Source organism: Vombatus ursinus, unplaced genomic scaffold, assembly GCF_900497805.2.
Source record: "Vombatus ursinus unplaced genomic scaffold, bare-nosed wombat genome assembly UNPS02010193.1, whole genome shotgun sequence".
In the NCBI taxonomy this organism is placed as follows: Eukaryota; Metazoa; Chordata; class Mammalia; order Diprotodontia; family Vombatidae; genus Vombatus; species Vombatus ursinus.
The window spans coordinates 5,756,776-5,777,567 of NW_020949971.1; the positions used below are offsets into that span (position 1 = coordinate 5,756,776).

The 20,792-nt window shown below is 41.2% G+C and overlaps 1 protein-coding gene across 2 annotated transcripts in view; it reads right to left on the reverse strand.

Annotated features, from left to right (window-relative positions):
- Nucleotides 1-20,792, reverse strand: part of SEC24D (SEC24 homolog D, COPII coat complex component) — a 105,930-nt gene that overhangs the window by 76,723 nt on the left and 8,415 nt on the right. For both annotated transcript variants that reach the window (XM_027853645.1, XM_027853644.1), the window contains exons 3-5: nt 13,031-13,188; nt 8,454-8,729; nt 4,834-4,967 (exon numbers count right to left, since the gene is read on the reverse strand). In XM_027853645.1, the coding sequence (XP_027709446.1) occupies nt 4,834-4,967; nt 8,454-8,729; nt 13,031-13,188 (568 nt within the window). The remainder of the gene's footprint in view (nt 1-4,833; nt 4,968-8,453; nt 8,730-13,030; nt 13,189-20,792) is intronic.

Sequence of the window (20,792 nt, forward strand, 5' to 3'; positions counted from 1 at the left end):
AAGAAAGCGATAAAAGTGGTAGAAGAAAAATTGGGAAAAAGAAATGAGAGTAATGCAAGAAAAAAATATGAAAAGGGAATTAACAGTTTGATAAAAGAGGTACAAAAAAAAAACTGAAGAAGATAATACCTTAAAAAGCATAATGACCAAATGCAAAAAGAGGTACAAAAGTTTACTAGAGAAAATAATTCCTTAAAAATTAGAATTGAGCAAGTGAAAGCCAATGACATCATGAGATATCAAGAAATGATAAAATAGATTTAAAAGAATGAAAATAGAGAAGAAACTGTGAAATATCTCATTGGAAAAATAATTGACCTGGAAAACAGATATATGCAAGATAATTTAAAAATTACCGGACTACCTGAAAGCCAACAAATTTCAAGAAATTATAAAGAAAAAACTGCCCTGATATCTTAGAAGTAGAGAGTAAAATAGAAATTGGAAGAATCTACCAATCATCTCCTGAAAAAGATCCCAAAATGAAAATTCTTAGCAATATTATAGCCAAATTCCAAAGCTCCCAGGTCAAAGAGAAAATATTATAAGCATCTAGAAAGAAATCATTGAAACATCATGGAGTCACAGTCAGGATCACACAAGATATAGCAGCCTCCATGTTAAAGGAGCAGAGGGCTTGGAATATGATATTCTGGAAGGCAAAGGAGCTGAAATTGCAAACAAGAATGACCTGCCCTGCAAAACTGAGTATAACTCGTCAGGGGGGAAATGGATATTTAATAAAACACAGGACTTTCAATCATTCCTGATGAAAAGACCAGAGCTGAATAGAAAATCTGACATTCAAACATAAGACTCAAGAGAAATATAAACAGGTAAACATGAAAGAATAATCCTAAGGAACTCAATAAAGTTAAATTATTTACATTCCTATATGAAAGATGACACATGTAATTCCCAAGAACTTTATCATTATTAGGGCAGTTAGAAGGAGTCCTCATAGAGGGCATGAATATGAGTCGATTATGTTGGGATGTCCTTCAAAAAAAAAAAAAAGAAGTGAGAAAGAAGAATGCGCTGAGGGAAGGAGAGAGGTAGAATGGGATAAATTTTCTCACATAAAAGTGTGGGGAAGAGTTTTTGTAGTGGATGAGGAGATGGGGAGGGTGGGCAATTCTTGAACCTCATTCTCATCAGAATTGTTCAAAGAGGTACGTGTGTGTATATATATATGTATATATATATATATACGTATATATATATATGTATAAACATTTATATATATATATATGTGTATGTATGTAGACATTCTCAGTTGAGTATATAAATCATCTTAACCAATAGGGAAATAGGAGGGGAAGAGGATAAGAGATATTGAGGGGGGATGAAAAAAGGGACACAGTAGTCGAAATCAAAGCAGACTTTTGAAGAGGGACAGAATAAAAAGAGAGAGACAAAAGGACAAAAGAAGAAACTAGGATGCAAGGAAACATACAGTGATCATAATTGTGAATGTGAATGGGATAAGCTCACCCATAAAATGGAAGTGGGTAGCTTAAAGGATTAAAAGCCAGAATCCAACAAAAAATATGTTCTTTACAAGACACCCACTTGAAACAGAAATGTACACAAAAAAAGTTAAAATAAAGGATTGGAGCAGAATCTCTTATGCTTCAGCTGAAGTAAAAAAAGGTAGGGTAGGAATTATGATTGCAGACAAAGCAAAAGCAAAAAGAGACTTGATTAAGAGATAATCAGAAAAACTACAATTTGCTTGAAGATATCGTAGACAATGAAGCAATATAAAAAATTTTCACATCAAGTTTCTCTTTTAAAGGCCTCATTTCTCAAATATATAGGGAATGGAGTCAAAGTTATCAAAATAAGAGCCATTCCTCAATTTATAAATGGTCAAAGGATATGAACAGGCAGTTTTCAGAAGAAATCAAAACTATCTAGAATCACATGAAAAAATGTTCTAAATCACTATTGATTCAAGTAATGCAAATTAAAACAACTCTGAAGTACCACCTCACATCTATCAGAAATAACAAATACTGGAGAGGATAAGGGAAAATAGGTGATTTAATAAATTGCTGGTAGAGTAGTGAACTGGTCCAACTTGGAATTGCATGCAAAGGGCTATAAAACTGTGTACACTCTTTGACCCAAAAAATACTACTACTAGGTGTGAATCCTAAAGAGATAAAAAAAAAAAGGAAAAGGACCTATAGCGGTGTCAAAGAATTAGAAATCAAGGGGATGCCCATCAATTGGAGAATGGATGAACAAGTTGTGGCATATGACTGATGGAATACTATTGTGCTATAAGAAATGACTGGGTGGATGGTTTCAGGAAAAAAAAAAACATGGCAAGACCTATATGAACTGATGCAAAGTGAAGTGAGAAGAACCAGGAGATCAATGTCTTCTGACATTCTACATGCTCCATGAGTCCGCCATGCTGGTCTACCTGCTCTTCCTTAAACACAACAACCCTTCACTTGCTGCCTTTGTGCATTGGCACCAGCTGGTCCAGCACTCCTGCAGTAACTGGCTGGTCCAGTGCTCCCTCCAAACTTGACCCTGAGAATTCTTGATTTCAGGACTTAGCTCAAGTGCCATCTCCTATAGGAGGCCAGCACTGGCTTTCCCCCCTTCCCCTGCCCCAGATGCTAGTGCCATCCCTGCTAAGGTTATCTTTGATCTACCCTTTCTTTACAGTACATGTTCCGATTTCTACATGGCATCTTCAATATTAGAATGTAAGCTTCTTGAGGACAGGAAGTAGTTTTGCTTTTTCTTTACATCCCTGACACTTAGTACAGTGCCAGGAATGTAGGAAGTGCCTAATCAATGCTTGTTGATTGATTCTATGAAATAAGGAAGATACATGTACATATGGAGCTGCCAAGCAGAGTTCCAGTGAGCTCTGATGGGTGCTGCAGGCTCCTCACGTGCAGGCAATCTTCTTCCTACAAACATTAACATTGCTCTGTGATTTTACTTCACACCACCTCTTCAAATTTTATTTCATACCACTTTGCTGAACACGCGTCCCACTACGCCCATGCTTATGTGACATCGCTGATGCAGTTAGTTCTATCACCACGAGATTACAGCCCAATCCCAGCTCACACTGGACTTAGTGCCGCTCTAACCAATATTATTTGGTGGAAACAAAGAAAAGACCTTAAAGATGAAATCTGGCTAACGTCCAGGGACCTTCAGTTGGTATAAATGAGGGCTGGATTGTGCATGATGAGACCACGAGAGTGCAATGGGAAAGGTGCCTAGGGAATATTTTGTTTAATTTCAACTACTTGTCATAGAAATGAGCAGCTTGATGGCTCAGTGGATAGAGCACTGGGCCTGGAGTTAGGAAGACCTGAGCTCAAATGTAGCCTCAGACACTCACTAGCTACGTGATCCTTGGAAAGTCACAACCCAGTTTGCCTTAATCCACTGGAGAAGAAAATGGCAAATCACTCTAGCATCTTTGACAAGAAAATCCCATGGACAGCACTGGTGTGCCCTGGTCCAAGAGGTCATGAAGAGTCAGACACGACTGAACAACTGAATGATAAAAATTTTGACTGAATTTGAAGAAAAGAACACCAGTCTCAGAGACCAGCTATGTGATCTTAGGCATGTTACTAAGCTCTTCTGGACCTCCATTTCCTCATCAGTGATTGAAGGCAGCATAGCATGGTTTGAACTGAAGAGGACCTGGGTTCAAATCCTACCTCAGTTGAAACCTTTCAAAGGATTTTGGTGATATGAGACTGGTGCTCAGAAGACAGGCAAGGGCTGAATATCTAGGAAGCACATGCATAGAGATGATAAATGAAGCTTTGCAAACTGAGATTACCAAGCAAGACAGAGCAGAGGGAGAAGAGCAGATGGCCTATGACCAAGTCTTGGAGGACCATCCATGGTCAGTGGGTATGCCCTGCATAAAGGACCTGCAAAGGAGACTGAGCAGTCAGATTGGAGGAGATCCAGGAGAAAACAGCACCACAGAAACCCAGCGAGGAGAGAGTCCAGAGGAGATGGCTGACAGTGTTAAAGGCTGAGAGGCATCGAGGAGAGTGAAGGATGGGAAAAGGGGACTAGACTGGGTAATAAGAGATCACCAGCAGATTTGGAGGAAGCAGTTTCAGCTAAAAGAGAGACGGCAGAGGGTTTCGAGAGGAGTGGAGGACAAGAAGTAGGGGCACCCCATGTGGACAGCCGTCTGAAAGCGTCTAGCCTCAAAGGGATGGCCTGAGAAAGAAGTGAGGGAAGGGAAGTCACAGTGAGGAAGAAGAACAAGGATGGGGAACTGTATGACATCAGAATAGACGGCATGACAAAAGATAAAGATAAGACACAGGGATTTCAGAGCTTGTGCATGGGAAGAGAACGCTTCAGGGTGGCCAGTGATGGGACCATATGGCGGAGGTGGACGTGAAGAGGAGGCGTAGGTCACGGGAACTGAGAAGATGAAGGAACTGGGACGTCAGGACAGTCAGAAGAGATCGGTGTCCGTGCTGAAGTTTCCTAAGAAAAGGGCAAGAGACTGGGAAGAAAGAGAGACTGTGGGCCAGCCACCGAACTCCTCAAGGAAGGAAAAAGAACGTGCAGGAGGGTCGAGGGATAGCAGCCACCAAGATCAGAACAAGCAAAGGTGGGTGGAGGCATCCAATGAGCTCACATCCAGACAGCGTGAAACGACTTCGGTGGAGATGTCCAGCACTGTGGGGAGATCCTCTCAGGGACGCGGACAATGGGCACGAGGGATGCCAAGGGGCGGAGGGAGACTGCAAACGCACCAGGACGCGCCTCAGAAGCCTGCGCTCAGGAAAGCATGCCCACGTCTTGATCACTTACTGGACTTGGGATAGACTCCGGATCGAGCTTCTTTGGAGGCTGCATCGGTCCGGCCATCTGCGCAGGACCGCCAGGAAATCCCGCTGGGGAAGTCAGCTGAGCTCCAGGCATCTGAGGAGGGCTGTAGTTGGCCCCTTTAAAAACAACGAGACAAACGTCAGCTTTGACCATCTCAGACCACTCGGGCCGCTGGATGGCCTTTGTCAAATACAGGTATGAACAAGACTATCAGGCAGCGAGGTGGCGCAGTGGATAGAGTACCAGCTCTGGAGTCAGGAGGACCTGAGTTCAAGTCTGGCCTCAGACACTTGACACTTACTAGCTGTGTGGCCCCGGGCAAGTCACTTCACCCCATTGCCTAGTAAAAAACAAAACAAGACTGTCTTTGGCCTTCTGTCTATCCCTTAAGTTCGGAACCCTCAAGAACCCCAGCACCTGCCGAATCAGAGCAGCACATGAGAAGACACTCCCAGGGGAGGAAATTCCCTCCACCAAACTCTCCAACTAACAGTTTGGAGATTTAGAGCAGTAAGAAGTGAGGTGGCTTGCTCAGGGTCATACAATCAGTAATGCCCAAGGTGGCATTTGAGGCTGCCAGGTCCCACTGGCAGAAGTCACAGTTACAGCTCCCAGGGCCAGCTTTCTATCCACTACACCTCGTTGCCAACAAAGGAATCTGGGAACAAAGACAAGGAAAAATAACCTCTAACCACCAAGTGTCCACCTTCTCTGCCCTAATTCTAATACATGAATATACCCTGGTACTAAGCAGTCTTCCTTTAGTGGGGCAGTCAAGTGGCACAGTGGATAGAACACTGGGCCTACGGTCAAGAAGTTCAAATCCGGTCTCAGATATTTACTAACTGTGTGACCCTGGGCAAGTCACTTCACCCTGTTTGGCTCAGTTTCCTCATCTGTAAAAATGAGCTGGGAAGGAAATGGCAAACCACTCTTGAGTGAAATGACTCAACAACAATATTTAATCACAGAGATAATGTGTGGATGCCTCGAGGAAGTTATGACACTGTTCGCTTTCTCAGAAACGCCAACATCTGTCCTTGAGAGAAAGATAACCATCCCAAGGCCTCTGGTGACCACGAGGTGTCCTGATCTGGAATAAGTGAAATGTGTTGCTGATTTGACATTGACTCTCTTTCTTGGTAAGAACATCTAGTTATTTTAGGATTACGGAAGCCCGAGCTGCAGAGCTGCACGACCCTCAGAGGTCACCTAGTGCAACCCCCTCATTTTACAGACAGGAAACTAAGGCCCGAGGAAGGTGAATAAATCACACCAGCGGTAAGTGATGGGGGCAGGATTTGAATTCAGGTCAGCTGGCTCTAAATTCAGTGTTCTTTCCAACACGCTAGGCTGTGTCTGTAAAACTAATGATGGTGAGGCCAAATCAAAATAAATGCTCAATAAAATGAATTCTTAAGTGAAAATAGTGGAATGCGGGCCAAGGGCACTGAATACTATTCTGAAGAGGTTCAAAGGCAGAAAGACAGACACGTCTGTGGGAATATCCAACTAAGAAAATGGGAGGAGAGGCCCCCCTTGGAATCAGGACTTTAGTAAAGAGGCATTTTCCGAGAGACAACTAGAGGGAGAACTTGACTAAAACATGTGCTAAACAGAAATGTCAATTTTCAGCTCTTAAAAAAAACGATCACTGAAAAAAAGATCAACTTTAATATTTCCATTTGTTTCCAGCAGAGGAGAAAAAAACTACATTTTTACAGGAAGCTGAAAATTGGGTCAAGGTTCACCTTGCAGAAGAAAATCAAAGAAAAACGTGACATTCCTGCTCCTCTATCAAATGGAAGAGTCAGTGGCCCCTTTTCCTTGCTTGTTAGCATAAGGGCAGCTAAGTGGCTCCGTAGTGGATGGGGCTGCAGACCCAGAGCCCAGAAGACCTGAGTTCAAATCTTACTAGCTCTGTGACACTGGCCAAATTACTTAACTGCTGCCTGCCTCAGTTTCCTCGCTTGTAAAATGGAGCTAGTAATAGCTGCTACCTTCCAGGGTTGTCGTAAGGATCAAAGGAGATAAATGTTCAAAAACCCTACAAAAAAGTCCTACAAAAAGTTCTGGCAATTATTGTGGAAAGAGCAATTAGGGTTAGGGTTAGGGTGGATGTGGGGTCAAATCCCACCTCTGACACTTACTAGCTGTTGATGCTGGGTATGAAATTTTACTTTCCGGTGCCTCAGTGGCCTCATCTGTAAAATGAGGGGGTGGAATTGAATGACCTCTGAGGCCCTTTGCAGCCAGGGCTCTGAGTCCATATGGCTTCCAGCTCTAAATCTATAGTCCTGTAACAACAGCCATGGTTACCACAAACTGGCCTTGCAAAATTCTCATGAGAGGGTTCTCTTTGAATGACCTATCTGAATGCCCAGAGACAGGCAGAGACAGGCATTTATCATGTCTCTCTTTCAGCTGTATATGGGGAGAATATGTGTAGTTATCTCCTGACTTAATCCTCTTTACAAATGCTGCAACCTGTCCAGAGCAACAGCCCGGTTCCAAAGACCAAAGAGAAATTATAGGATGTAAGGCCATTTGGCCTGTTTTTCTTATGAAAGAAACCTCAGCTTCAAAGTTCTGGACGTATCAGATGTAGCCAACACAAAGTTTTCTTCTCCATATAATCAACTGCCCCTTTCACATATGGACATTCTGGCTGCTGAGAGGGACAGAAACAGAGACTATGTGTAAGGAAAACTGATAAAATCATCTTGAGAAGAAACAGAGGCCGTCAGATAAAATGTTGAGGAGAGACACAGACCGTTTGTTGCTAAGCCTGCCCCTCAGGGAAATGTCCTGGGGGGAGCAAAAGCATTGATATAGGTAATGGTGGCTGCAGGGCCTTGTGGGCCATCAGCCCATTTGCATGTCATTGCTTTCAGAGTATTAAAGGCTCTCAGAGGGAAAGAGTCAATCAAACAACTGTTTGTGGACTATGGGAAAATTATATAACAACTGGTATGGTCATACCTAAGAGACACTAGGAATGAAGACTGGATGTCATCGCTAGAGGGAACTTTCAGGTGGGGAAAGTCACTCCGCCATCTTCTCTGAAACTGAGGGTCTTGGACAGTCACCTAGAGCACTATGAGGTGCAATGATTAGCCTGGAGTCGCACAGCCAAGATGGACCTGAGGTGAGTCTCCAACCCTGGTCTCTCTGGCATCAAGGTCAGCTCTGGGCTTACTACTCTACACTCTCTCTCATGAAGTAAAGGCTGTGATTTTTCCTGCTTTTGCTTTCTAATGAATAAATACTATGATTATCACTGCTTTTCCTTCATCGTTTAGTAAATGATTTATTTTTAAGAGTTAATGGTATCATAATGGCTTGGCCATGCATATGAGAGGACGCCTCCATCCTCTGCCTGTCCTGCACCTTTGATCCCTCCAGAACTGGGGAGGATGGTCCATGGGTGTGGAACACAGAATATAATGCCAGCCCTGTGCTCGTGGACTCCACTGCCTCAGTGGGTGGGCCATGACCGTGACCAGGTCGCTTATATAAATATGTCAGACATATTAGTGGAGCCAGAGGGCCCTTCGCTTCCTCCTCAGTATTTCCCTCAAAGGAAACAACCCCATTCTTACCTTGCTGAGGAGGATATCCAGGGCCTGGAGGTTGTCCTGGAAGAGGCAGAGATGGAAAATTGGCAGTGGGAGGGCTGGATCCAGGGAGTCCATCCTGCCTGCCTGCTGGTGGCAATGAGGGTGCAGCCCCAAAGCCGTTGTGCGTGCTCGGCGGGGGTGGGAGCATCCGGGGGCCCGGCAGCAGAATGGATGGCTGGGCCAGCTGCGGAGGTCCTTGGAAAGATGCTGCCGAGGGTGGGGCCGGGATGCCCGGGGAGCCTGAAGCCATGCCAGGACCTGTACAAAGGCATCAGGAATAATGTGAATGGGAACTGGAAAGCAGCCTCCAGAAGACTGAATCAGCTTCAACAAAATGCCCGACTTCTCCAGTCACGCAGCAGAAGGGCCCGAGCCCTTGTGATCCTTCCGTGCTCATGATGAGCTGAAGGCCTGTACTACACAAAGTGGCCCTCCCTCCGTGATGTGTCCAGAATAAGAACTCCAGAACCCTGCAAGCTTCAGGAGGAAGCTGGAAGGAGAAATTGTCCTTCTACAGCAGCCCAGGCGAACTGGGCACGACCGAGCTGTGTTTTCTCTAAAACCTAAAAAGGACCATTCAAAGCGTGGTCAGCTAGTCTGCTTTTCTCAGGATCCTGGGGGGCCAGAAGTGAGTTAGCCCCCACACTCTCATGTTAGGAAATCCTAACAGAAGGAAACCACCTGCAGGAACTGAAAGGCAGAGGGAGAACAAGGGTAGAGCCAGAACAAGGGTTCGTGACAGGGCCACGCGATGTGACTTTAGCCACATCATTTACCTTCCGTGGGACTCAGTTTCCTCTTTTGTAAATTAAAGTAGGCAGCCCCTGAGGCCCCTTCCAGCTCTAATCCTATGAAACTGTTTATTCTGTATCATAATAAAAAATCCAGTTACATTCAACTGTCAGGTATTAATGAACTAATTTAGCCTCCCTTCCCCTCATAGCCTTACAAAGACTACAATCCAAACAATCCTCTCTGTTTCTGAAACGCCCTTCAAACTCTTCACCTGTGACCTCTGTTCATTTCTGTATGGCTGCTGCTGTCACCTCCAGCTCCTCCCCTTCACCCCAGATGCAAAGTGGCTCTCTGGGGCATCAGGTGGGAAGAAGGACAAATATGTTCTTGGGAAGTCTGTATCAGGGCCAACCAGGAAAGGAAGTTATTCTGTGTCTCTGCTAGATTAGAATATTCCAAGGGGTTTACTGGTTGAAAGACTTTCTACCAACAATCTGATCCCGTTTCAGTAACAGCAAGGAGACTTTGGCATGTCTGCCATTGAATTTCATGAGTCAGAGACTAAAAAAATTCAGCACAATCTAAAATTATCTCATGAGCAAATATATTTCAAAAGTTGTGACAAGTCATTTGATTTTCTCCTCGCAAACTAGAAGATACCAAAAAACAAGAGGTATCCACACAATTTAATTCAATTCAGTGAATATTTATAAAGTACTTAGTATGTGCTAGGAGCTGTCCTAGGTGCTGGGGACAAAAATACAAAATGATGAACAGTCATTGCCTTCACGGATTTGGGGGAAGGGGTAGATATAACATGGACACAGATTTGGTAAATACAATATAATTTGGAGAGAGAACTCTAACAATCAGGGAGATAAGGAAAGACTTCCCATGGATGGCGTCTGAGATGAGCCTTGAATATAGTTAGGAAGAAGTATAAGCAGAGGATAAAACACAGATCAGGAAGACCCAAGTTCAAATCTTGCCTAGCGATGTGACTTACTAGTGATGTGACTCTGGGCAAGTTATTTAACCACTATCTGCCTCAGTTTCCAAACAAAATGAGGATAATAGATAATAATAGTACCTTTCTCTTAGGGTTGTTGCTTGTTTTAGAATTATACAAATGCTAGTTATTATTATTATTATTTTTGGAAGTGAGGGAGTGCATTTAAGTAACTGAACATATACATACAACCTGTGTGAAGGACTGTAGCCAGTAGCTCAGTTTCTCTCAAACCCAGAGTAGGTGAAGGGGGCCTAAGGTAAAAAAGTCTGGAAAGGTAGGCTGGAGCCAGAATGGGATAAGATTTAAATTCTAAGCTGAGGACTCTGTATTTTCTCCCGTAGGCAAGAAGGAGGCATTGAAGATTTTTCAGCAGGAGTGTGCCATGATCAGATCTATGCTTTAGGAATATCAATTTGTTAGTTGTGGATGGATCGGAGAAGAAAGAGCCTGGAAGCCAGTAAAAAGACCAATCAGGAGGCTATCAGAATAGGCCAGGTTAGAGGTGATGGAGGTCTAAACCAGGGTGGAAACCGTCTGAGCCAACTGAAGGGGATGGAATTGAAAGATGCTGTAAATGAACTGATGCTGAGTGAAGTGAGCAGAACCAGGAGAACATCGTACGCAGTAACAGCAACATTGTGTGACAATCAACTTAGCTCTTCTCAGCAATACAATAATACAAGACAATTCCAAGGGACTCATGATGGAACATGCTATCTATATCCAGAGGAAGAACTATGGAGTCTGAATGCAGTAAAGCATACTATTTTCACTTTATTTTTTTTGTGTTTTTTTTCCCCTTTTGATCTGTTTCTTCTTCCATAACAAGACTAACATGGAAATATGTTTTACATGATTGCACATGTATAACCTATATCAAATTGCTTCCTGTTTTAGGAAGAGGAGAGAGGAGGGAAAGAGAAAAATTTGGAACTCAAAATCTTACAAAAATAAATGTTGAAAACTATTTCTACATGTAATTGGAAAAAATAAGATACTATTAAGTAAAGAAAAAAGGGGAAAAAAGAAAGATTCTGTAGAGATAGAACTGACAAGACTTGGCAAATGAATGTTTATGTGAGATTAGGAAGAAGGAAGAGTCCTGGATGACCTTGAGGCTATGAACCTAGAAGAATGATGGTGTCCTCAATCAGGGAAGGGCACGTTTGGATGGAGCCCAGGGAAAATTAGTTTTGTTTCAGTTTTGTTCAGGTCAAGGTGCCAACGGCAAAACTAAATAGAGATGTCCAGCAGGTAGCTGGTGATGTGGGGCTGGAAGGCAAGAGAGAGATGAAGGATAGCTACATATCACGTGCGTCACCTGCACAGAAATGGTAACTGGACTCATGAGGGTTGATGAGATCACCAAGATATGGAGAAAAAAGAGAAGAAGTCCCAAGACCAAAGTAGAGTTGGGATAGGAATATGTGAGGAACGCTGCTGCCATTATTTGGTACTGAATTCTATAGACAAATTTACTGGGGACTAGTTATCAGGGAAGAATCAATTCTTTACTCAGAAAAAACCCCTTGCTATTTTCAGTGTTGGATATTCAATTGATGTGGATAAGATAGCAGTGGGGTGATCTTTTTAGATGAAAATACTCTAAATAAACTGTTAATCCATTTTAGGAACGAAGTATACAATATATTATATTTGGAGAACTAGCGGCATAACAACGTTGATACTATTTAGCACAGGACCCAATCTTTCCTAAATGACTGGAAAGGACCATATTCCCAGTCATTTTAGATGCAGTTCTAAAACGAGCTAATCATAAGCTCCAGAGATAGAAGAAATCCTTGGAGATCATTTAGTCTAATACTCTCATTTTACAGATGAGGAAGCTGAGGCCCAGAGAGAGGGAGTGTCTTGCCCAAGGTCATATGTAAATAGAAAAATCCAGATTTGAACCCAGAACCAGTATTCATACTCCTAAACTATGATACCCCCCTCATCATCTCCAGAAGATCTCAGTGAAAATTCCTGCCTATTAACTAGGTCTTCCAACCCTCTCCCATTAGCACCTTGGCCTCGACTAATAATACTCCCCAGGTAGTCCGAGGGGCAGGAAGTGGAGGGACATCTCCCCTTACTATCATGAGGCTTTTAACTGGAACAAACCAGGTCTATTTGGGAGTTGTTGAGCTTGGGAATGTGGGAACTGGGATGGCCACCCATGAGCAAGACATCTTACCTTTCTGGGCATCATTTTTTCCATTTATAGGTCCCTATGACAGGCTAAGGTCCCTTCCATCTTGAAAATGAGATATTCCTATGGTAGCATCATATATAATAAGTGGCTTTTTTTCCTCTTCTATTCTACTTTGCATGGAAGTCAATCAATCAATAGGCATTTATTAAACACCTACTATATGTCAAGCCCTGGGACCATACAAAGACAAAAATCAAATAGACCCTGACCTTAAGGGGGTTATATTTTTAACCAAATAAAGTTAAAATTCATTGTGGAAAATAATACCCAACACTCTCACATTCCTTATTTTAGGAACCCATAAGAGGCAGGGTGGCATACTGGATAGAGTGTTGGACTTGGAGAAAGGAGGAGCTGGGTTCAAATCCTGCCTCTGACACCTCTCTGCTGTGTGAACCTGAGCGAGTTACTTAACTTCTCTGAGCCTCAATTTCCCCATCTGTGACATGAAGATGTTGGATTCGGCGGTCTCCAAGGCCCCTTCTGGCTCTAACTCTATGATCCTATGACAGAGCAGCGTCCAGCAGCTGTTGCCCTCGCTCACAAAAAATAACAAAACGCACAAATGAGCACTGAAAAGGAAGAATTCACCATTACCGTAATTGTGGATTTGCATGGCACCAAGTTGATGGCCCAATTGGGTGGTGGCAGACATGGACCCAGGACTGGGATAGGATGCTGGTGGCAGATGAGAAGATGGTGGGTAGGGAGGGGCAGCATTGTTGGCATTGTTGACAGGTGGAGGGCCTGGAAACCTGAGAAGAGAGAAGAGTCGAGGTCAGACAATAACAGAAAGGATTTCCCAAACTTACCATCTGGAAAGATGGGAGGGTTCTTTGAAGTCCAGATACCACTGGCAACATCTTGAAAAGAATACTACTGGACCTAGAATAAGAAGATAGTGGGGGGAATCCCAGCTCTGCTTCTCATTGTTGTCGCTGGTCCTTTGTTTTCAAAGAGGACCAGTGACATCACGGGGCGATGTCTTGACTTGTGCATGAATTGAGTTCAGTGAAGCAGAGTTGCTATTTACAGTCTGTGTGGCCGTCATTCCTCTGGGCCTCGGTTTTGTCATCTGACTGTTTCAGCTCAAAATATATTGTTCAATGATCCCAAATTCAACACGTCCAAAAGTGACCTCATCCGCTTTCCCTGGAACCTTGTCTTAACTTCCTTATTTCTGCTGATGGCACCGCCATGCTCCAGTCACCCAAGCTTGACTGGGTAGCATCATTCTGAAATCACCCCTTTTCTCTCTCCCTTTTCTTCCCTTTCTCCCCAACTTCCATCTCAAACCACAATCAGTAGATTCTGCTTCTGATGCATCTCTCACATCTGTCCTCACGTTCTGGCTTCTCTGGAGCAGGCCCTCATCATCTTTTCCTATTTTATCAGAATAGCTGCCCAGCCAGTTTGCTGCCCAAATCACCTTCTTAAGACACATCTTGACCTGACCTGGCACTCCCTTGCTCAAAACAAAACAAAAACCCAAACCCTAAGACTTCAGGGGCTTTCTAAGGATCACGGGATCATAGATGTATATAGAGACAGAAGGGACCTTTGAAAGCTTCTTCCTTTTTACCCCCTCCTTTTTACAAATGAGAAAACTGAGGTCAAGAGAGGTTAACTAACTTACCCAAGGTCACACAGGTAGTAAGCGATAGATCTAGGATTTGAACCTAGGTCCTCAGACCCCAAACCAGCTCTCATTCTATTATGCCATGGGGATTAAAACGCCAATACCCTATACTCAGGGCCCTGCAGAATCTTGTTCCCACCAACCTCCCCAGCCTGTAGTTCATTCTGTCTTTCATCTTTTCCATTTTCTCTCAGCTCCTTAGTTCCACCAAGCCCACTGTTTCTGAGCAGACAGTGAAAATGCTGATTCACCTGAGTAGTAAAGCTCTGCCCAAGAAACTAGAGGATGTGTGGAGAAAAGAGTGGGAGCTCAGTCCCAGGCCAAGGCTGTGGAAGAAAGCAGAGACTGGCCTCAAGCAATTATCCAGCCAGGGGCAGGACATCAGTTGTGGTCACCCCATCTAGGTCTGCAGCAGGGCCAGGCATCCAGATTAAGTGGGGAGGACCAGGCCCCAATATAGCTTCATCCCACCCCAAGTAGGAGACAGTAGGAGACAGCAGGAGACAAAGGGCCTAGCCACCCCTTCAGAAAAAAGCAGGAGGTGGCAGGGCCTTCCCCTGGCACAAGTTCCTATCTGGAAACTGAGGTTGAAGAGATGAGTAAAAGAAAAAAAAACCTAAATCAATGAAGAAATACCATGGATTAAAAGAATTCCAAGATAATATGCCAGATGAAGAAATTAAGATCACAATAAATATGAGCAGAGCCTTGGGAAAAAGAATGAATTGGACACAAGGATTCCAAGAGTGGGTGGAAAAGAAGTCTGAAACAAGAGATAAAGAATGAAATTAGAGTATTTGTAAAGAGAATAGTTTAGAATCAAAAGCGGAAATCCTTAGGCAAATAGCGGCTATACCCTTCCAAGGAGAATAGAATAAACAACTCAATGATTCAATGAACAACAAGAATATTAGCAAAAAGCCAAAAGAATAAAAAATTAGAAGATCATGTGAGGTATATACTATCCAAAGCAATTAACCTGGAAAATCGGATAAGGAGAGAGAATTTAAGAATTACTGGACTCCCTGAAAACAATGACCATAGAAAAAACCCCATATATTATATTTCATATAATCATAAAAGAAAACTACTCAGCACCATCATTACTAGAGGGCAAAGTGAAAAGAGAAAGAATCCATCAATCACCTCCTGAAAGAAACCCCAAATTGAATATGCCCAGAAATATCATAGCCCAAATCCAGATATTCCAGGTCAGAGAAAACATACTATAAGCACCTAAGTAAAAAGAGATCAAATATCAAGGAACCACCATCAGAACACACCAGCAGATACTATATAGAAAAGGAAAGCTTGGAATACTATGTGACAAAAGGCAAGAAAAAGGCTTTTATCAAGTATAACATCCTAAAAAGTTGAGTATAATACTGCAGCAGGGTTGAGGGAGGAAAGAGAAGTATAGAATAAATGAATTTCAAGCATTCCTGTTACAAAAAACAGATGGGGTAGAATTTCTGAAATGCAATCACAGGAAACTAGAAACACCTAGACAGACAAATACATTTGAAGGGATTAAATGATGATCACAGGTTTACATCCTATTAGAAGGAGAAGAAACCACTGTTTCTTCAGAATTCTACTGTCATCAAGGGTCATGGAGGGAATATGGAAAACCAAAGGCCCTGGGTCCGCTGTTTTTCTTGTTCTCTTTCTTTTAGATGAGTGAAAAAAGAGACAAAATGAGGAAGAAGAGGTAGGAGCTTGATATTTCTCTTCACTGGGGTACATCTAAGAAGAGCATGCATACATGGAAGCTGGGGTGGAGAGATAAGGAATCCCATAAACTTCCCTTATATGGAATGGGAAAATGAAGGTGAACACAGACACAGACATAGATACACACACACACACACACACACACACACACAGAGTGTTTGATATAGGAGTACACTAAAGTCAGTTGGGAGCAGGCAGGGATGGGCAAAGAGAAGGGAAAGAAGGAGGGTAGATTTAGGAAAAGAATAATCAGAAAGTGCAGGTCCCCATCACCTCACAACTAGACTATTACAATTGGTGTCTGTCTCAAGTCTCTCCCAGCAGCTGGCATCATACTGCACAGAGCACTAAGCCTAGAGTTATGAAGATCTGAGTTCAAATTTGACCTGATACACTTACTAGCTAAGTGACCCTGGGCAAACCTTTGTCTGTCTCAGCTTCCTCAATTGTAAAATGTGGATAATAACAACACCTACTATGCACGGTTGTCAAGATCAAATGAGGTAATGTTTGTTCTAAAAAAAGTTCTTAGGGTAGGATCTGACACACAGTAGGTGCTATATAAATACTTATTCCTTTATTCCTCTTTCCTTCACTTTCCTGTCAAATCGGTCTCCCTAAAGTATGTCTGACCATTGTCAATACATGCTAGTGGCTCCCTATTGGCTCCAGGCTCAAATATACAGCTTCTGTTTGGCATGCAGAGTCCTTCCTGACCTGGTCCCGTTCCCCTCTTTTTCAGGCTTTTTATACCTTCCACCCTCCTCCTCTCATTCCCATCCCAATACTCTGCAATCCAGTGACACTGGCTTTACTGTTCCTCCACCTCCCAACTCTGAGTGTTTTCACTGGCTGTTCCCCATAGCCAGAATTCTCTCTCTCCTCAAATCCACCTCCTAGTGTTCTTGGCTTTCTTCAAGCCTCAGCTGAAGTTCTATCTTCTATAGAAAGCCTTTCCCTGTTCTCCTTAATCTTACTGCCTTTTCCCTGTGAATGCCTCCAACTTACCCAGTCTATTTCATGTTTGTACCTAGTTGTTTGCATGTTGTTTCCCCCATTAGATATTAGATTGTGAAGTCTTTGAGGGCAGAGACTTTCATTTACCTTTCTTCGTATCCCTGGCACTTAGCACAGTACCTGGCACTTAGTAAGTACTCGTTGACTGACTGACAACTAAAAGAAAATTCACCCATGGTGGGCTGATTAGATAGGATAGAAACAGAATATTAATAGCCAGCACTGATACAGGGCTTTAAGGTTTACAAAGTTTGTGATGTTTGCAAATTGCATCATTTGATCCTTATAACAACCTTGTGAGGTAGGTGTTATTACTGATGGGGAAACTGAGGCTGAATGGTTAAGTTACTTGCCCAGTCAAGTAAGGGTCTGAGACTACATCTGAACTGAGGTCTTCCTGATTCCAGATCTAGCACTCTCTCCGCTAGCTGCCACCTAGCTGCCTTCAAGCAAAGAGGGCAGAGGAGCAGTATCAGATAACTAGAATTATAGATTACTACAGCTGATCCCATTCCCTTTCCTTCCTCACCTTTTTTTTTTCAATGGAGGAGGAATGGGAAGTACCCTGGAGAGAAAACACTAGAACGTAATGAAGGAAAAACACCTAACAATAATAACCATGAATTTAAGTGGAGTGGGTTCTTGTGTAAAACAGGAGAGAGCAGCAGTATGGAATAGAAAGTAGAAACTAACCACAGACTGTTTACAAGAAACACACTGAAACATAATGATTCACACAGAATTAAAGTGATAATTGGTTAAAGCAGAATCTTTTATATCTTGGGTCAATCTCAAAGAGCAGGGGCAGCAATAATGATCTCAGGCAAAATAACAATAAAAATGTCCATGGTTATATGAAATAAGTAAGAGAACTATCTTATGCTTGAGGGTACCATAGATAATGAAACACTATTACTATTAATTATATATACATTGAATGGCACAGCACTTAAGTACTTCTGGGAAAAGCTCATTGAACTAGGAGAAGTAGACAGTAAAACAATAATCATTGGGAAATACAATATGCCCTGTTAAAACCTAGACAAATCTAGCAAAAAAGATAAGAAACAAATTAAGAACCTAGATAGAATTTTAGAAAAATTACATATGATAAGCCTTTGGTAATTACTGAATGGGAATCATAAGAAAAACACATAGTACTCAATGTTATATGGTACCTCCACAAAAACTAATATCATGTTAAGGCCCCCCCCCAAAAAAAAACCTGATAAAAATGCATGACACACACTCTTTACTGACCACAACACAATAAAATTATAATCAATGTGGGGAATTTTAAGAAAGGAATAAGAAATACACGGAGACTAAATAATATAATCCTACAGAATGAGTGGTTAAAGAATGGTTCACAGAAACAAATAATTTTATCAAAGAAAATGACAATAAGATAATGTAACAAAATTGTTGTGATACAGCCAAAACAATCCTTAAGGGAACAATTATATCTCTAAATAGTTTCATCAATAAGAGAGAGAAAGTAGAGATCAATTAATTGGGCATGGAATTTTTTAAAAAGGTCTAGAAAAGCATCCAATTAAAAAACTCCAAATAAACAAATAAAAATGGTGAAAAGCAGAGATAAAATGGAAGAACAAAAACTACTATGTTAACAAACTCATTGGGGACTTTTTAAAAAGGCAGGCTATTAATTAGTTTGTTTAAAAAAAAACCAAAGAAAATTAAATTACCAAAATAAAAAATGAAAAATGGGTATTTGTAACAGAAGGAGAAATTGTTAGAAAACTACTTTGCTCAATTAAATGCCAACAAAATTGATAACTTAATGGAAATATATAAATAATTAAGAAAACTAAAAATACTCAGATTAATAGGGAAAAAATGTAAATAGCCTAACTTAAAAGAAAAGAAATTGAACAAACCGTAAGTGAACTTCCAAAGGAAAAGCCTCATTCCCACATGAATTTAAAAGTGAATTCTATCATATATTCAGAGAATAATTACCTTTAATATTACATAAATTATTGCCAAGATGAGAAAGAAAGCAACCTATTAAACTTCTGTGAGAAGATGCTTGTATAAAAAGTGCTTAGCACAATGTCTGGCACATAGTAAGTGCGATATAAATGTTTACTTCTTTTCTCCTTCCCCCTTCCATAAGACAAATATCATTCTGATACCCAGACCTGAGAGAGATAGAGCAGAGAAAAAAATTTAAAACTTTTATTTCTAATAAAATTGCTGAAAAAATTGTGGATAAAACATTATCAAAAGGGTCTATGAGAACATATTTGAAAGACTGTTTACTATGACTAGTATGAATTTATACTAGGAACACAGGTTTGGTTATGAAAACTATAGGCATGACAGGCCATATCAACAACAAAAACATTAAAAGCCACATGACTATCAATAGATGTTAGAAACACTTTTGAAAAATGCAACAAATAGAACAAAGGGTCAAGAATCTCAAGGAAAATATAGAAAAAAAGTGATAAGGAAGGGGCTGTGTCAGCGTCACATAAGAAACACAATCAAAACTCTTTGGTAACGATCTAAAAATAGAAAAGTTTATCAATGTAGCAGAGCAGGTAAACAATACCCAGGAACAAAGCAAACACATTATTGTGTTTAGTAAACCTAAGGATATCAACTACTGTGGTAACAACTATTTGACAAAAACTGTTGGGAAAATTGGAAAGTAATTGGGCAGTAGTTAGGTTCAGATCAACATTTTATACCTCGTAACCTAATAAATTACAAATGAATACATTGTCTAAATATAAAGGGTCATAAAATGAGAGAAGGAAAAGGATTACTTTTCACAACTATAAATACGGGATAATTCCTAATTAAACAAGGGATAGAGGTGAAGATTAAAAGGATAATTTTATTACATAAAACTGAAGAGCTTTTGCATAAATAGAATCAATGCAACTAGAATTAGAAGAGAAGTAGTTAATTTTGGAAAATGTCTTTCCAGTAAATATCTCTGGTAATGATCTGATACTCAAGATATCCAAGGAAATTGAAACAAATAGATATGAAAAATTACTCATGATACCAAAAACTTAAAAAAAAGGTCACAACAATGCACCTCTTTACCAATCTGCTGTGGACACAGAGACTGAGAAATAGCAAATGATAGAGCTAGGACGAGGAAAGCATGTAGTGTTTTCCAAGTTTTTACATTTTAAATACCAAAACTGATCATGAACTGACTCGTTAAGAAGACAAGACATTCTATATACTACATTTAAAGACCATGATGCAATAAAAATGGATGTGAAATAGTGACATCATGAATAAGAGAGCGACACTGATTTATTAACATAACTGACATAAAGGAGAATTTAAAGGGTCAACAGATCACCCCAGAAAGAAAGAGGATACTGATATTACACATAAAACTCTATGAGATACAGCCAAAACGGGACTTTGGCAGAAATTTACAGTTATATTAGCAAAAGAGAGAGATACAATAAAAGAATTGAGTTTGCACTCCACCTCCCAAATCCAACAGTTTAGCAAAAACAAAGGACAAACTATCAGAAAACAGAAGAGAAATAACCAAGATCAGTACAACTGAAAATAGGAAATCAATAGACACAAAAATGAAATACAAGTGCTGTTTTTAAGAAGACTAACAAAGGAAAATAATAAGGAAATCTAAGAAAAAAAGGGAAGAGCAAACCCAAATCGCCAGAATTAGAGAGGAGAAAGGAGACATCACAATGAGGGCAAAAAAATCAAGAAAAAGATCAGAGAGAGTTACATGTACACAGCTCTATGCCAAGAAATCTGAGAAGTTAATTGACACAGATGGTTATCCACCAAAATGCTAACAATCAGAATGATCTGAGGCTAGGAAGGCACGCTAAAAAAAATGAAAAAGAAACTTTATTGTACTGAGTGAAAGTGGAAGATCAAAGGAAGAAGAGGACAGTTGTGTGTGTGTGTGTGTGTGTGTGTGTGTGTGTGTGTGTGTGT